Below are 12686 nucleotides of genomic sequence, written 5' to 3'. Positions count from 1 at the left end.
TGATAACAGGTAATAAATTTTATTTTTTTATATTTTAAAATTAAATTTTAACAAAAATATTTTTTATAAACATTTATTATAAAATGTGGTATATTGACATGGATAAAAAGTTGTAATTAAGCCAAAAATTATTGGTAGTTAATCAATAAAACCAACACCACCTAATTATACCGAAGTTTTATTCAATAATTATCTTACTGTTTTGTCACTTTTTTCTACACGTTTCTTCGCAACTGATTTGTTTACGAGTGCCACGCGACACGCGAGGGGCATGCTCACAGCGTGACTCTCAATTATTAATTTGTTATTGCATAGCCATAAAATTCATATGAATTTTATTTTTAAAAAATGTTAAAATGTTGATTTTATTAACATCAAGTTTTAATATTAAGTTTTTAAAAAATAGAAATAATATAATTTAATTTAAAATATTGTTAAATTAGATTGATGTTCAAATTTGTTATTAAAAAGTATTTATAAACAATATAATTATTATTTTTAATAAAAAAAACAACTTTAAATATAATCATTAGTATGTTATCGATTGCATCAACACTCTTACTATTATCCATCTAGTCAAAGAATTTAAATTGCACAACTATAAACAAAATAATGGACCCAATATACATTGTTTGGATAAATAGGAATAAGAAAAAATAATAAAAAAATCTTACTTTACTTATTTAAATGAAAAAATGTATTTATATACAAAAATATTTTTATAATAATAATAAAATTATTATTTTTAATTATGTAATATTTTTAATTATTTTTAAAAAAATTATATTATTTAAAAAATTCTCATAAAATAAAAAATATCATGATATTATTTTTTAAAATTTATTTTTTTAAATACTACTTATTATTTATTTTTTAATTGACACGGTGTAATGAGATATTATTAAGTATTAGCTTTTAATTGAATTATATTGATTATTATTAGACTTAAAAATTATATCTTAATAAAGCATTTTATAAAAAAGTAAATTAAATATTTTTTTAAGAAGAAATAATAAGCTATGTTGTTTTTTTAAAAGATTGATAAACAATAATGGGAACTTCTCATATTCAAGTAGGACAACTGAAAGCATTATGTAATTTCTGTAACTGTATGTTTGCAACAAAATTGCAACTTTGCCTAAGCAGGAAGGACGGAATCTAAGATTCATAAGTTTGTCGATGAGTGGAATCGTTTCTCTGAGCACTATTTGCTGGTCTCCTGCAGTAAATAGTGATATATTGACCCATATTTTAAATGGGAGAAGAGTAAAACACTCTTTACTATATTCTTTACTATAAAGTAAAAATTATTAAAAATTAAAAATATAAAAAAAAACTATTAATTTAAAAATAAGATAGAGTAAGATTCATATTTTTTTTATAATTTTATTAAATTGTACTTAACAGTAAGAATATATGTTACATAGTATGTATAGCTAAACTAAGAATCCAGCCAACGCATGTTTTTATTACATCAAACTTAAAACTAATTTGAGATTTATTTAGTTGCATACGTCTCACTTTCTGTTGCTACCATTTATGATTACTAAATAGCGTTTCCTTCATATTTTTGACAAATGACTACAGAAAAGTTGTTGGTGCGCATGAAACATGAGCTCTTATTTAAATTGAAGTAAATCTGGCAAACCAGGTTGTGTGGCAACAATGGAGCCCACAGTTTAAAATTTTAGCAACTCAGGTTAAACAAATTTATCATTGCATTAGTGAGAATTAATATAATATAATATAATATATATATATTTATGTTATTGTTCTAGTTTAGATTATTTAAATCATTTTCATAAATTTATGTAAATTTAATGTAATAAACTTTTTACTTATAATTTTAAATGAAGTGTGTGTTTATGTATTATTTTTTATTTTGTCTATTTAAAAAAAATTGATAACACATTTGTGGATCCCTTGTAAGTTCGCGTATGAGCGTGAGAAATAAGGATAAAGAAAAAAAAATGTCACTGCAAAGATCGAGAACAGGGACAAATTAAAATTGCAGGAACCGAGAGTAAAAAGCCACCCCCACCCCGAGTACCATCTAAAAGAACTATAATTTTTAGTTGAAGAGTTATATTTTGATAAGTTTTTATAATTTCCAGATAAAATTGTAAAGCTAAAAACGTTAAAAAAATAAGTTGAAAAAAAATGTTTTGATATTATTTTAAAAAACACTATCTTCATTTGTGAAGGTTAAGAATTGGTCATAAACCATTTTGATTAAAAATTGGATTAAGCTAATTTTTAAATTAAGAATCTCATGTACAAATATTTTAGAGAAAATGGATAATTTGTGTTGAAGTTCCAAATGTATTGGAGAGATTGTGAGCAAAGATATGTAACATAAATATGTAGACAGTTATATTGTATTTATTTATAAATAAGATTTCAAAATGTAGTTCAGTAATTATGACTTTTTTTACTTAAACGCCTACGTTAATATTTCAATCATTATCAACGTTTTATACATATTAAACCCTAAACCTAAAAAAAGAGATCAACAATATTTTATCTTATTGAAGTTGTACTTAAAGCTTATGTTAATATTTCAATCATTATCAACGTTTTATATATATTATATCTGAAAAAAGAGATTAACAATATTCTATCTTATTGAAAGTTGTACTTAATCGCTTGCGTTAATATTTCAATCATTGTCAACGTTTTATACATATTAGACCCAAAAAAAGAGATCAATAATATTCTATCTTATTGAAAGTTGTACTTAAACGCTTACGTTAATATTTTAACTTTTTCAACATTTTATATACATTAGACCTAAAATAAGACATCAATAATATTCTATCTTATTGAAAGTTATACATTTATTTTCAATTGCAATGTATTTTTAATTTATTTATTTTTATAATCTTTATCATTTTTACAATTATTCTATACTGTTAATCTTTTATTGTATTTCTCTCCAATTATTCTTATTTTGTTTTTGTTTTTTATTTGACAATTTATTTGCAACGTTATTAGTTTACTTTTAATAAAAACACACTACAAATGATTTGTTAAGAGGGTTTGTAATTTAATTTCACATTGTTGTTGAATTTAGAAAATTTTACCATAAATAGTTATTCTTCTTCATTTTTTTTGCCGGATCAAATGGTCATTAACAATGTTTGTTGTTGCTTCTTAAACCTTTAGCTTATAAATTTTCAGTTTCCTTTGTCCATATTGTGCGTCTTTTAGATTTATCTGTAATTTGTTTATTCCTATTCCAAAAATCACAATTCTTAAGAAAATATTTTTTTTCTTTTTATTCTGAGTTTCTTTTTTTATAATGATATGTGTATATAATTTAATTAAAAATTATATAAATATATAAAGATTATTTTATTACGTTATATTTCTTAGTAAAAAATGTAATACATAAGCTATCAATTTTTTCTATTTCTTGATTTTTGCATGAATCTTGAGTTTGTAACAACATGAACAAAATTTTTCCAATTCTAATTGACTAGGCGTATTATGTTGATTATTTTGAGTAATATATCTGAAAGTATCTATTGATTCCTTATTAACACTCTTGATCACAACTAGTAGATGAATGATATTCATATGAAAATGTAAATATTTTTATAAATTCAAAATAATAGTGAAATTTAGGCCTAATCTGAAAAATAGCTTCTATATAATTTGGATCATGCAGATACATAGGACACTAATTCCATTATTTGTAGCGTTGTCTGTGACTCTCCTTACTCGCAGCCTCGAGGGAACATGGCTGGTTTGTTCTAGTTAGAATATTACACACTAGTTATTTTAGTAGTTTTCATGTGTTAGTTGTTTTATTGGGTTGGATTTGTATAAGTTGTACTATTGGTGCTTGACGTACATTTTTAGTATACACCTGAGTATCAAAGACCAATAATTCTTTTGAAAAGTTCAAGATGTTTGCTAAAGAATGGAGGTTCAGTAATGGTTTTACATCTTAACTCATCTCATAATGAAATAATATTTTTAGCTTGAAGCGGAAAAAAAAAAAAACACATGCCTACTAAATAACGAAGATTTGAGGCAACAAATATTATTGGTTTAAATATAATTTTTGTTTCCATAAATATAACAAATTTTATGATAAATCCATGTAATTGTGTTTTTGTTAGAATTTAAGAGTTAAAATTCCAATATTTACTGTAAACTCTTTCATCTGGTAGGTGGATGTAATATTTGTTAGCAAGCTAAAATATATTAGTTTGTCAACAAGTGGATGCTGTTTTTTCTGGACGGTGCGCTAGTGTTATTGGTAACAACTTTTTTTCTTGTTCTTCTAGCTTACATAGTAATGTAGCTTGACCTATACTATATTCGTGTAACACCCAGTTCATTTTGATGCTAGAACTTACATTAAAGTGCAAACTTTTTTCAAAAAATAAAATAAAATTATGACATTGTTTTTTTCAATGGCTCGGTTTTCAGCGGCCCTTCTCCGCCTTCTCTCTCCTAATGGCGTTTCATACTCAGAAGAGGATAGTATAAGCAAATTAAAAGTTAAGGACTGCTTAGTTTAGTGTTAAGTGTACGGAATGATTCAATGAATGAATATTTTGCAGCGACATTTTTATTACATGAGATCTCATTCATTAAAATTATATTATTATAATATTAAAATTTATTAAATAATATATTTCAACAGTTAAATTTAAAACTACACCCCTCTGTAATAAAAGTTACAACGAGAGGATCCCAATTCAAAATAAATTTCTCTTCTTCCCATTGCATTTTAACAAAAAGCATGATAATTAAATTGAGATTCGAATCATTTTGATTCATGATTATTATTAAAATTATAATAAAAATTAAACACATTTATATATTTACATTTTATAATCAAATCTTTTATTGTATAATTAATAAAATGAAACATAGTACAAATATTCAAAGCTGATCAGTCACAATGATACTAAAAAAATTGTAACTACATAAATCATTCTTATAAAATAGGAGAAGACAAATATAAAATAGGACCATTAACTCTTCCAACAACAAACAATAAAGAAAAAAAATTAGAAGAAGACAAATATAAAATAGAAAATATTGAAGAGAAGTAGGCAGAGTGTGGGAATGAATGAAAAAAAAACTTGAGGGATCACCAAAAATAAATGAAGGAACCACAAAAAAATATGAAGTGAAAAGCAATAAAATAAGAGAAGAGTGGAGAGTAGGGGCACAACGCGCAAGAATAAAGAAAAAATGATCTCTTTCACAATAAAATAGGAGGTAGGTCTGATAGGGTGAATTTTGGATAGCCATTTTTAAGTGAAAATAATAATTTTCACAAAAAAAAAGGTTTTTAGGGAGTCGAGTTGCGTTAACCCAACTCAACTAGCGCGCAACCTGGTTCACGGCTAAATTGTAGTGCGCCCTCAAAAATTGCGATTCAGGATCAAATCGTAAGATTCATGCAATTCCGACAGCAATTTCCAACAAAAAATGATACGCCATATGATTTGTATTGTTCTATTGCTGAATCGTTACATTTCAGTAGAATTGTATCGTGATACCTGCGATACTAAATACAGTAACAAAAAGAGCAGTATACAAGAAGGATTAAGGCCGATATAATATAATGTACCACATACAACTTAGTTATGCGTGTAATACCTTCGTAATAAGGGAATGTGACACTAGGCTAAATAGAGAGTAAGGGCCGCCGAGCACAAGCAGCTAATAATACTTTTTTTTAAGTCTTTTTTATAAGAAATAAAATGAATTATTTTTATAATTCTTATTATAAGAAACAAATGATAAATTTAATGTGCATTAATTGTTAAATTTTTTTTATTTTTTTATTAGTATCATTAAATATATAAATTACTAACTATACTATTTAATGTTATAGGTATTTTTGAAATAAAATTTATATTCATAAAAAATATAACTGATTTAATTATTTTTTTTTGTTTTGGTAATATAGTCTTTTATTTCTTATAAAAAAATTGAAGAGAGTAGTAAAATTTTATTAAAAAAAAGTATTTATTGTATTTTTATAACTTTAATATAATAACTGTGTATTTTTTTAAACAAATTTTTCTATTTATAGATACTTAAATTCAACTTTTGAAAGTTAACAAAACTCTAAAATTTATATGCACATTAAAAAAAATTATTATTAATAAAACATATGTTGACAAAAATAATGTTATTATTTATTTATTTTATTTTTTTAGAATCACCAAAGTAAAACATTTAAAGTATGTTTAATTTTTCTTTTAAAAATTAATTTCAATTTTTTAAGATAAATTAGAATACAAATTTATATTATAATTTATTTTTAAAAATTAAAAATAATTAAAAAATAAACATGTTCTTAAACATGTGTCTTAGTTGTAACTAAGATATATTATTAGAATGTATTAAAAATTATATAATAATATTAAATATTATTATTATAATAATATTTATTATTTTTTATTGTATATTATTAAATATACATGTTAAAAAATAATAATTAATTTGATTTTTTTTAAGAACATTATTATACATTAATAAAACTTTATATATAATATATTTTATTAAAATTTACAAAATTTAATGAATTGATGGTATTAAAATGTATAAATTTTAATAATAAAATATTATATATAACAAATTTTTATTAAAAATTATATAGCAGTTTAAGATTGAATGTATTAATATTATTAATGATTATAATTTTAATAAAAAATATTATTCATTAAAACTTTATTATTTGTTCACATACATGCATTAAAATAATTATAATAATGAATTAATTATATAAAAAAGTACTCATACGGACAATATATCGAAATAACTCATATTGTAAATACTAAAAAATGTTTTACCTCCGTGGAGAAGTTGAATGAATTAAACTCATCCACTAATCAACGGGGGAACGTGACTTTGAGATGGAGGATTCTCGGACCAAAAAGTTGGATTGGTTCACCATCGTGTGCCTTTCGTTTGGTGGGAGGGATTTTTGGGCTTCGCTTTCCCTCCACCAAACCACAGCAAGAGAATCAAAATGGCATGCAAACTCTCATCGCTACCTCGCTCATTTCCCTCCTCTCTCCACCAAAACCCTAATCTCATACCAACTTCAAACCATTGCCTTCCTCTTCGTTTATTTGCACCTTCTCTTCCTCCGAATTCATGCCTCTCAGCCTCTGTCTCCGCATTTCGCCGCGCTGGCTTCGTAACCGCTTGCGCATTTCGAAGTCAAGAACACACCGGCGAAGGCGAAAGCCAAATCAGTGACGTTTCTGAAGAAGAAAAGGAGGATGAAATAGTGAGGCAGGGTGAGAAAAAGGAACTAGCAAACCAAGGTATATGGAGTCAGGTAAAAGAAATAGTAATGTTTACAGGGCCAGCTACCGGACTTTGGATTTGTGGACCGCTAATGAGTCTCATCGACACTGCAATTATTGGTCAGAGAAGTTCACTTGAGCTTGCTGCATTAGGTAGTATTTGCCCTGATTAACTGTCTCTTGGATTGAAGATACGCTGTATAGCTTACATTATTAGATTTGCTTCTAATAATTGAAAATAACATAGTCGTTTTATTTTAATTTAATTACCTATGAGCAGGTCCTGCTACTGTTGTTTGTGATTACATGAGCTACGTGTTCATGTTTCTATCAATTGCTACTTCAAATATGGTTGCTACTGCCCTCGCTAAACAGGTTAGGATTTTTATTTTTTTTTTGAAAAAAAAAATATTATGACAATTTTATAATCATTGATGCATCCATATTTGTAAACTTGACAAAAGGGTTTGGCTAGTAGACAATGTGTGATGGGATGCAAAATAAGCTGCATGTCATCTTAAGTATTGACACCATTGGTGTTCTTAAGTATAATGAGTGAAGTTACTAAGATGTGCCACAAGCTAGGCTGGTGCTCAATGGTTTGCAATTTTCTTTGTGAATCTTATGACATGGTTTATCCTATTCATAACATGCATGAAGACAACTCCTAATAATCGCATTTATTAGCAGTAATTGCCAGGCGGATTGGTTGATATATGTCATTCCAATAAAAACGTTATATTTACAGATTAACCATCTTTGTTGCAGTATTTAAATATGGGGTAATCTGATGATCACTGCTTTATCTATTATTATTTTATTTGGCTAAATCTACATTATCATGTCAACTTCAATCTACATATCTACCATGTGCACTTTCGGGACTCATACTGCTTTTGCACGAGTTTGTGTAGGACAGAGAAGAAGTACAGCATCACATATCTGTTTTGCTTTTTATTGGGTTAGCATGTGGCTTTGGGATGCTGTTGTTCACAAGGCTATTTGGCGCTGCAATACTAACTGGTATTGAAAATGGAGTGTTTTAGCCATTTGTGCTCTTCTGAACATTTTGGATAATAAGAATTCACTAGTGCTGAGAAGGTAGCATAACCAATCCCCTAACTGATGAATTTGCTACTTATGCCTTTTCAGCTTTTGTGGGGCCAAAGAATGTACATGTAGTACCTGCAGCTACCTCTTATGTTCAGGTTTGTTTCTATGTGGTTTTTATCATTATATTTAAACAAAGACTGTCGTCTTGTTCTATAAATTCATTAATTTACATAACATTTTATGGAGAGAAGTAATTTATGCCTGCATTGATGTTCATTTTCTTGTAGTTGTAGCTGAAGGAATTATAACAAAAAAAATTTCACCAAGCGATAGAATCTTGTATATAACTCCGCTTTATGTTTCTTGATTATTTATTTTTTAAAATAATTAGTATGGTGTTCTCTTTTGCTTAATTTACTGCGGTGACTTTTCAGTTACACATTTTTTGTTTGTTTGTTAGATTCGAGGCTTGGCATGGCCTGCTTTACTTGTTGGATGGGTTGCCCAGAGTGCAAGGTGCAAATATGCTATTTATTTCTAACATCTGATTCCCTGAATTGTGAGGTTGGAAATTTTAATGCAAATCTGAGACACTTCACTTGAGTCTTGAAATTCTATTTCAAGTTGCAATTGATATCAATTATGTTGAAATACTGTTCAATATAATGCTAGACTTTGTCTTGATATTTTGTTGGAAAAACTCGGGTAAAATTCCCTTGCCTTTATATTTCTAAGACAGCAGGTTATTTTACCTCTATATGTGGACAATATCTTGTCTGTTTCATATATTTTAAACAAAAGCATGTATTACTCTTTCTGATTTTACTTCTAAAAGAAACTGTGTCAAGTCAACCACCTTTTTTAAGTTGCTCATACACTTAAGAGATCTTATTATGATAACAAGTCTCAATGTTTACTTCATCTGATTTAAAAATACATGATCAGCATTGGCTTATTTAATTCATTATCCTGGTAATCACATTCTACAGTCTTGGAATGAAAGATTCTTGGGGACCCTTGAAGGCTTTGGCTGCTGCTAGTGTCATAAATTGTGTTGGTTGTATACTTTTGTGCACCTATTTAGACTATGGAATTGCAGGGGCTGCATTTGCTACATTGACTGCACAAGTATGCTGAACTAACTCTTGTGCACCATAATTAATATATATCTGTATATTCTAGCTATTCTCAAAGTACTGAGCTCATTATATACTGTTTTTCTCTTCCCTTGCTGCTTCTAGGTCTTTTCTGCTTACATGATGATTCAAACTCTAAACATGAAGGGATACAATGCATTTGCCTTCACCATTCCTTCAGGGAAGGAACTTCTGACAATAATGGGGCTTGCTGCTCCTGTATTTCTGACATTGATGACGAAGGTTGTCTATACTACATATGTAGCTTTGTCTGAAGTAGTATAACTCTTTAATGTAATATGAAGTTCTGATGTTTAGGTGGGTTTCTACGCACTACTTATATATTTTGCAACAGCAATGGGTACACATACAATGGCTGCTCATCAAGTTAGTTTTATTTCTGTCTCCTGTTTTGTGACTATTCCTTTGCCTGCTATCTGCAATTTTGTGCAAAATCAAGCCAGTGATAAGTTAACTCTTACTTCAGGTCATGGTCCAAACCTATTGCATGTGTACAGTATGGGGTGAACCTCTTTCCCAAACTGCACAGTCATTTATGCCTGGATTGATATATGGAGCAAATCGTAGTTTGTCAAAGGTTAGTGCTTCTCATTTATTATGTCACAATTCATACTCTGATGTCTAAAAATCTCTCCCGTGCTTGCTGGTGTCTCTGATCTGTCTTGTTTCTAGTTGACATTCGTGATTTATGAGGATATTTTTATTGGTTGGGAAGGGTAGTTTTATAAATTAATAATCTGTGTTATCTTTACTGATCAATTTTGTTTTATTAAAGGATATTCAATTATCAATCCTATTTTGAGTTTTCATAATATCAACAGGCCCGATTACTTCTAAGGTCTCTTGTGATAATCGGAGCTATACTTGGATTATTGTTAGGGATTGTTGGAACATCAGTTCCTTGGTTATTTCCCTACATTTTTACACCTGATCGAATGGTCATCCAGGAGGTCAGTTCTTTAGTTTTTAAACTTCAGATTACATTTTTGTGCTGCTGTCGTCTTTCATTTTTAATCCTTTGCAACTGTTTCAAAACATGTGCCAGCATTATCAATCAATTTTACAAGTTAAATCACTTCCTTTCCCCTGGTTTATTTTGCTCCCTTCGAGTATCATTTAAAATCACAATCTGCATCATAATATTTCATAACGGACCATTCATAAAAGTAATGGACATTGGCTCATGTTGCTGGGTTTAACTGTGGTCTACCATAAAAGAACATATTGTGTGTCTAACATATGTTGATCATACACACACACAATACACACAAAGTAGTAACTAAAGATAAAACTGAGATATTAAATTTGATTATATTTTTAAAAAATAACATAAAAGAACATATTGTTTGTCTTGCATTGTTAAAAATTAATAGGAAGAGATGAATTAACAGATAAATTTAAGTTACATAAATACTATTAGTTAAATAAGTAAATATTAACTTAAATATAATTTAAAATGTAGTGTTATAAACAATTTGTGAAATAAACAACTGCAAGTGGCAGTCGCTTAGTGGCAAGCAGCCTTGTCATGAAGGCGGGGGCATCATTTGAATTCTAAATTGCGCGGGAAGTTTCACATTTTTTGTACAAAGAAGCTCAAGCTAGTTAGGCTGGCTACCGGTTAAAGAGGGTGAAACAAACTGGTTGTCAGAACAACCAATAAGCAATGGAGATAACAAATGGAAAAAAAAAATTTACTAATTAATAATATTTTGGAAATTTTACAATACATAACCGCCAACTATTGTATCTGTAACCATGCAGATGCATAGGGTGCTGATTCCGTACTTTATTGCGCTGGCTGTAACACCCCCTACTCACAGCCTTGAGGGAACATTGCTGGTATGCTCATTTCATTTTCTACTTAGAACAGTAAGCATAACTACTATTGCTTCTCACAAGCTCAACTTCGTTAAATTTGCTGTAGGACCTTCCCTTCTCAGTCGTGTGTTTCATTAAACTTGCTCTAGCTCAACGAACTTTTGTTGTTCGAACATTAATTAATTTCATAACAGTTTAGTTTTATCCCCAAAAGTCCAACTTGCTTTATGGTATTATTAATTTAAAATAGAGATATTCACGTGTCACATGACTTTGACGTATCTTTACCTATGCAGGCTGGACGGGATCTGAGATTTGCAAGTTTGTCAATGAGTGGATGTTTTTGTGTGGGTTCACTAGTATTATGGGTAACGATCTTTCCTTGAACTCCTGGCGTACATAGTAATATTGCTTGACCAGTTTTGCTTGAAACACCTATTTCTTCGAGATGGCAGATCTTGAGTAGCAGATACGGTTTGCTAGGCGGTTGGTTTTCCCTGGCAATATTTCAATGGGTAAGAATAAGATGTAAATCCTGTCTTAAGTTAAAGTATTAGTTCATTAAGTGTTCCGATCTGCAATACTTTTATGGTTATTACTTGTTAGGCTCGGTTTTCGATGGCCCTTCAGCGCCTTCTTTCTCCCAAGGGCGTTTTACACACGGCTGATCAGTACAAAGTGCAAAAGTTGAGGACTGCCTAGTTTATGATCTCGGCTTTATACTGAAGGATTAGTTAAACTCAGTCTTATAAAGTTGAGCTTTAAATATTTTAAAGTAAAAAAAATTATTAGAAAAAATACTTATTATATTAAAGTTATAAAAGTGTAATAAATATTTTTTTAATAACTTTTTACCATTATTAGTTACTTAAATTCAATTTTAAAGATTGAGGTTAACATTTTTTAATATTTTATTACCCTTTACAGTTTTTTATAAAAAATAATAAGCAGTATTTTCTTAATCTTGTTTATTAAAAATATAGACCCGTTCTCGGATATATTAGTTAAAAAAATTATATTTTTATTTTATTACGAGATTTGTCTTTACAAGATGCTCACTTAATCTTGAACCATTTAATGAGTTTTTCGAACAAAATAATTTTATAGTTTATTATTAGTCCTGTAATTTACTCATTTGTTTTTAGCTTTTGAAGTAATTTATGAAACATTACAAGAATAGAAGATTGTCATCTAGCATTCGCAGGATTAGTATCGTAAAATCAATTTTGGTATTGATTTTAAATATTTAGAAATAATATTTTTTTAACACATTCTATAAAAAAATAATAAAAAACGCTAAATGTGTTAATTAATTTTTTAAGTACGCATAGATTTCTATTTAACAGAGATTACATTACATCTGCAT

General features: G+C 28.2%; 1 protein-coding gene across 6 annotated transcripts; it reads left to right on the top strand.

The window, feature by feature from the left end:
* Positions 1-6884: 6884 nt before the first annotated feature.
* Positions 6885-12224, top strand: LOC113864712 (protein DETOXIFICATION 46, chloroplastic-like). Of its 6 annotated transcripts, XM_027498744.1 has the most exons (15): positions 6885-7442; positions 7570-7664; positions 8204-8312; positions 8442-8497; positions 8803-8858; positions 9332-9470; positions 9584-9721; positions 9797-9865; positions 9966-10076; positions 10321-10449; positions 11264-11341; positions 11427-11513; positions 11617-11688; positions 11776-11835; positions 11927-12105. In XM_027498744.1, exons 1-15 carry the CDS (start codon positions 7007-7009, stop codon positions 12020-12022), a joined length of 1731 nt encoding a protein of 576 aa, XP_027354545.1. In that variant the 5' UTR covers positions 6885-7006; the 3' UTR covers positions 12023-12105. The 6 variants fall into 6 exon arrangements, with proteins under 6 accessions (XP_027354545.1, XP_027354547.1, XP_027354548.1 ...); XM_027498746.1 differs by lacking the exon at positions 11427-11513 and having other exon boundaries at positions 11927-12224; XM_027498747.1 differs by lacking the exon at positions 11427-11513 and having other exon boundaries at positions 6885-7409; positions 11927-12092.
* Positions 12225-12686: the final 462 nt, after the last annotated feature.

This window comes from Abrus precatorius, unplaced genomic scaffold, assembly GCF_003935025.1.
Source record: "Abrus precatorius isolate BTA unplaced genomic scaffold, Abrus_2018 Scaffold4, whole genome shotgun sequence".
NCBI classification, from domain to species: Eukaryota; Viridiplantae; Streptophyta; class Magnoliopsida; order Fabales; family Fabaceae; genus Abrus; species Abrus precatorius.
The sequence above is the reverse complement of the archived record's forward strand: the minus strand, read 5'-3'. Positions and strand labels throughout refer to the sequence as shown.

What these genes read in the sequence shown, in the direction of transcription:
- LOC113864712 (XM_027498744.1), top strand. Translation starts at nt 7,007, where the DNA reads ATGGCATGCAAACTCTCATCGCTACCTCGCTCATTTCCCTCCTCTCTC. An exon ending in TGGGTTGCCCAGAGTGCAAG is followed by an intron (nt 8,859 to 9,331) that starts GTGCAAATATGC and finishes CACATTCTACAG; the next exon opens with TCTTGGAATGAAAGATTCTT. An exon ending in GCCTTGAGGGAACATTGCTG is followed by an intron (nt 11,342 to 11,426) that starts GTATGCTCATTT and finishes AATTTGCTGTAG; the next exon opens with GACCTTCCCTTCTCAGTCGT.